The sequence below is a fragment of the Alosa alosa genome, chromosome 8, assembly GCF_017589495.1.
Source record: "Alosa alosa isolate M-15738 ecotype Scorff River chromosome 8, AALO_Geno_1.1, whole genome shotgun sequence".
NCBI classification, from domain to species: Eukaryota; Metazoa; Chordata; class Actinopteri; order Clupeiformes; family Clupeidae; genus Alosa; species Alosa alosa.
This window is the reverse complement of record NC_063196.1, coordinates 29,795,421-29,800,420: the sequence shown is the minus strand read 5'-3', so window position 1 is coordinate 29,800,420 and position 5,000 is coordinate 29,795,421. Positions and strand designations below refer to the sequence as shown.

Genomic DNA, 5,000 nt, shown 5'->3' with positions numbered 1-5,000 from the left:
TGTGTGTGTGTGTGTGTGTGTGTGTGTGTGTGTGTGTGTGTGTGTGTGTGTGTGTGCGTGTACCTTCGGGTGGCTCCAGGCCCTTGGCCCCGAGGGGCTGGAATCCGGAGCTGGCCCACTCGATCAGCTGGCGGCTCTCCATCTCCACGTTCTTTGCAGAGTCCGACTCATCAGTGGACACGCACGCAGGAAACTTACCCGAACGTGTGCTGGCCACCTGTGCACAAATGCACACACACACACACTTTTAGTAATTCACATGTAGCATCGGGGTATTTTTGTACTATATTTAAGGAGCACTTCAATTGTACTGTTTAAACAGACATGTGAGTGTTTATGGGTGTGTGTGTAAGTGAGAGAGACATGGTGACAAGGTCAAGGTCAAATCATGAGGTGGGAAGGACAGCGTTTCCTGAGGCTCAGGGCCTTGCTGGGCTTGTACTGAGGGCTGAGTGGAATTTGAACTCATGCCAGTCATTATGTGGGGGGACTGATGAAGTATGTGTCAAGCACAAACAGCTGTTCAGCTCCACAACCACCTGAATCAACATCCGTAATTCCTAATATTACCACCAGAGGACGCCCTGAATGTCCTTCATAAACATAGCTTTATAGCTGCAGTTGGCAAGATTTCTTTGATCATATTCACTGAAACTGACACTATGCTCCGACAGAACAACATAAATCAGCCAGTTTTAGAAAAAAACCCGCACTTCTACCTCCACCTAGAGCCTGTTATTTGTTTTGCAAAAATCCACAGCTCCCGGTTCTTCTGGTCCAATCAGAGCAAGGCTGTGTGAGATCTGACTGTCAATCACAGTCTGGTGCGCAATGACGAGCACAAACTCGATGAGAGGGGGCTCGTGGTAGTAGGGGAGGGGCATGAGAGTTGTAAACATTCAAAATTTTGGTTAAGTCCCTTCAATCTGTCAGACTTGCCAACTGCAGCTTTAACGGCAAATTAGCTTATCAATATATCAGATTTCTACCTTTATGTCATCTGTCCGTGTCATTATTTTGATGTCAGAATGGCTACTGCAGAACTAGCTCATGTTCAGTAATTGGTCTGTACATGACTTGACATGGCAAATATATTGTGGCATCTATCCTTGTTCATTTGGCGAGATACTTAAGGGGTACATATGCAAGATAAGCATCCTCCAATTTCCAAAACGTGTCCCACTTTAAATTCAAATGCAGAACGAAATTGAACTTCAAAAGGACAGACTGAGTGAGAAGCAACATCCTCCAGGGTGGGTAAGCCCATTGGAGCCAAATCCTGATGTGGTTTTCAAGAACTTCAAAAAGAAACATAACAAACACTGCACCAGCTCTTCTAATCCCACTCTGGCAAGTTGGCAATAATTTAGATCAAGATTCAGTGTGTGTATGTGGTATGTGTGAGTGCGTGTGTAAGTGTGTGTGTGAGAGTTTGTAAGAGAGAGAGAGAGAGAGAGACTTTCCATCCGTGTGTGTGTGTGTGTGTGTGTGTGTGTGTGCGAGAGAGAGGGATAGTTTCTGTCTACATGTCTGTCGTGGAGTTTTTCGCTGAGTTTCCGACAGCACGTAAATGATCATGATCTAACTCAGCTTACATTACTCATTGGCGTGCAACACTGGGGTTGTCAGCAGCGTATTTGGCGTGCGGGAGACAGGAGCCAGAAGTGCTGTGCATTCCTACAACTGTTTCGGCTCATTAGCCATTAATTAGGTGTTAACATTTGTCTGGGCAATTATTTGTATTAGCAAAACTAACTTTCTAATGGGCTATTTCAAAAATGAAGTGTTCTCAACCCTTATGTAACCTTTGCGGAGGACATGTCACACAGGTTTATGGACATGCCTCAAAGCTGTAGTGACCCCATCCCGACCTGAGCTCTGACTGAGGGGTTAAACTAAGGGCTAATTATGTGTTGTGTGGAATGATGTTTCATGGGGGGACAATAAAAATGACTCAACGAGTCAGTGATGGTTCGACATCAGTGACGTCACATGTGCAGGTGTCTGCTATGGCCATCACAGCCATCCTGTTTTAAGCAGTGGCCAGAAATGGTTTCAGTATCCTGTTCTCTCACCTTTAGCACTTCATAGATGGCCTTCCTGTACATGGGCTGCTTGTTGTACGTGGGCTGATGGAAAGCTGTAGAGAAAGAGCTCAGGGGCAACAGCTTATCTACACACATCTGAGAGAGAGAGAGAGAGAGAGAGAGAGGGGGGCGGATAAAGACACTCCTTTAAACCACTGCCATACTTTCTCATATGCCCACACCATGACAAAATAATATTACATTGAACATAAACTCTTCATACACAGAGCCCGTGTTTTAATCTAAAAAGAGAGTGAAAGAGGGATGAATAAGAAGGGAGGAATAGCAGAAGGGATGTCAGAAAAGGGAGAAGGGAGAGAGAGAAGGGTCGAAATGTAGGGATGGAGAGTAAAAGAAAATGATAAGAATGGGATGATCACAGAGCAGGACTGAAGAAAGGATAGAGAAAGAAAGGAGAGAAGAGGGAGTGAGAATGAAGACACAGTGGATCCCCGATATGCCCCTCGCTCAGAAACATTTCCTCAATTTCCTCAACACAACAGGACCAGTTGGATGATGAATCATCTGTGCTCATTGTTCTGTTTCAGAATTAACTTCACATCCACTTTGATCAAGGATGATTAACAAAACAAAAATTTCTAAAAACTCACTCAACTCTTTTTTTGTCACATTTCCAGTCAACAGAACAGAGAATCATGACATCATCTGCAGCACATTTAGTCAGTTCCTGACCTCATACTTCCTGCCATCATTGTAATTTCTGTCCCCGTCCTTATTTTTTTTGGCAGTATGACCCATGGAAAATATGATGGCTAGGCTACTGTATTTGTGATTATACCATGGTCTAGGTTGAAAAGGGTGTCGTTTAAAAAGTGATATACAGTACTACACCTATGAAGTAGATCTGGTAAAAAAAAGTTTAGTCGCCGTTCCATATCAATGCTTATGAATGGTAACTATAACAACGATAGTAGAACGATGGTTGAGCCTGGAGGCAGGCTTTGCAAAAATTGAATCAACTGTAAACAGCTGAAAAAACTAACGATTTTAGCTCTAAAACTCATTTAGTATTAAGAATTGATTTCATATTTATTTATTTCGTAAGTGACCATGGTATAAACGGGATAATGCCCTTCGATGAGTCCATTATCAGAAATAAATGGATTTCGCGGAAGCAACCGTCCTCCGCTTCGCGTCGGGCGGTTCACGAGAGGCTGTTAAGTTAATGTATGGGGCTGCTAGATTAATGTTTGGGGCTCCTAGGCTAATGTGTGGGGCTGCTAGGCCTGCTAGGCTAATGTGTGGCACTGCTAGGCCTGCTAGGCTAATGTTTGGGGCTGCTAGGCTAATGTGTGGGGCTGCTAGCTAATGTTTGGGGCTGCTAGGCTAATGTGTTATGGGGCTGCTAGGTTAATGTATGGGGCTGCTAGGCTAATGTTTGGGGCTGCTAGGCTAATGTGTGGGGCTGCTAGGTTAATGTATGGGGCTGCTAGGCTAATGTTTGGGGCTGCTAGGTTAATGTGTGGGGCTGTTAGGCTAATGTGTGGGGCTGCTAGGCTAATGTATGGGGCTGCTAGGCTAATGTGTGAGGCTGTTAAGTTAATGTATGGGGCTGCTAGGTTAATGTTTGGGGCTCCTAGGCTAATGTGTGGGGCTGCTAGGCTAATGTGTGGGGCTGCTAGGCCTGCTAGGCTAATGTGTGGGACTGCTAGGCCTGCTAGGCTAATGTTTGGGGCTGCTAGGCTAATGTGTGGGGCTGCTAGCTAATGTTTTGGGCTGCTAGGCTAATGTGTGGGGCTGCTCATAGACATAATATACATAGACGCCGCATCGACCGCTACTCCTTACTAGCGCTGACGAGATTTGGAGCCGCCATCTTGGACCGGTCATCCACTCCACTCAGTGTAATCTGTTTGGCCGGTGAGATGAGCTGTCAAGCACTTAATTAATCATATCTCACTGAATACCGAACAGATTCTCACACGCGTTTTTGCTGCAAAGGTCATACATGTAGCTATGATACAGGACACATGATTTAAGCGATTTTAATATTCATAGTAGGTTTAACAGTAATAGAATATTCTGATATATGATATAAAGTGACCTGACGTCCGATATCAAAACTGGGAACATAATCCATGTTTGACAGCATAGACAAAACTAGTTTGATATAAGTTTAATGAGTTAAATATAGTTCACAGTTGACAGAAAAGTTCCATCAACAGCATTATTCACAGTCCACAGAAAGGTTCCATAAACATTTAAGTGAGATCAGTGCCATTCAGACATCTGAGGGGTATTCCAAGTAGGCCTATGTGGTTTAGTGACAAACTTGGGTAAATTGACTCAGAATAAGTTGTAAACCTCCCAGTAGAAAAAAGCTGTATGATACAGGAAACATGGTTGTGTGTATTTTAATATTCATAGTGGGCTTAACAGTAATAGAATATTCTGATATATGATATATTATAAAGTGATGACATCCAATATAAAAACTGGGAACATAACTAATCCACGTTTGACAGCATAGACAAAAACTGGTTTGATACAAGTTTTAATGAGTTAAATTTACAGAAAAAATCCATTAACATTTTCAGTTCAGTGCCATCAAAAATAAAGTGATGAACAGACATTGGTGTGGCATAAAGGAAATGGAGTAACTGGGTTCAATATCAACAGCATTTGTTAGACAAGTTCCATAAATATTGTAAAGTGCAAGTTTGTAGGTTTGTTTCTTATCCTTAAAAACAGACATTGGTTTGGCATAGTAAGTGTAACAGTTCATCAATTCAAGACAAAAGGTGACTTGTCACTTGTACAGTGTCAATGGGTTCATCAACAGCATCTGTTATTTACAGTTCACAGAAAGGTTCCAGCCCCAATGAAGAGATTAAATAAAAGGAATTAAGAAACATTTTAGAAACTGCTAAGATCAACCCGTTCATTGCAATC

General features: G+C 42.9%; 1 protein-coding gene across 5 annotated transcripts in view; it reads right to left on the bottom strand.

The window, feature by feature from the left end:
- LOC125299728 (DNA (cytosine-5)-methyltransferase 3A-like) overlaps positions 1-5,000 on the bottom strand; it is an 85,276-nt gene that overhangs the window by 10,473 nt on the left and 69,803 nt on the right. For all 5 annotated transcript variants that reach the window (XM_048251132.1, XM_048251134.1, XM_048251133.1 and 2 more), the window contains exons 9-10: positions 2,076-2,183; positions 64-217 (exon numbers count right to left, since the gene is read on the bottom strand). In XM_048251132.1, the coding sequence (XP_048107089.1) occupies positions 64-217; positions 2,076-2,183 (262 nt within the window). The remainder of the gene's footprint in view (positions 1-63; positions 218-2,075; positions 2,184-5,000) is intronic.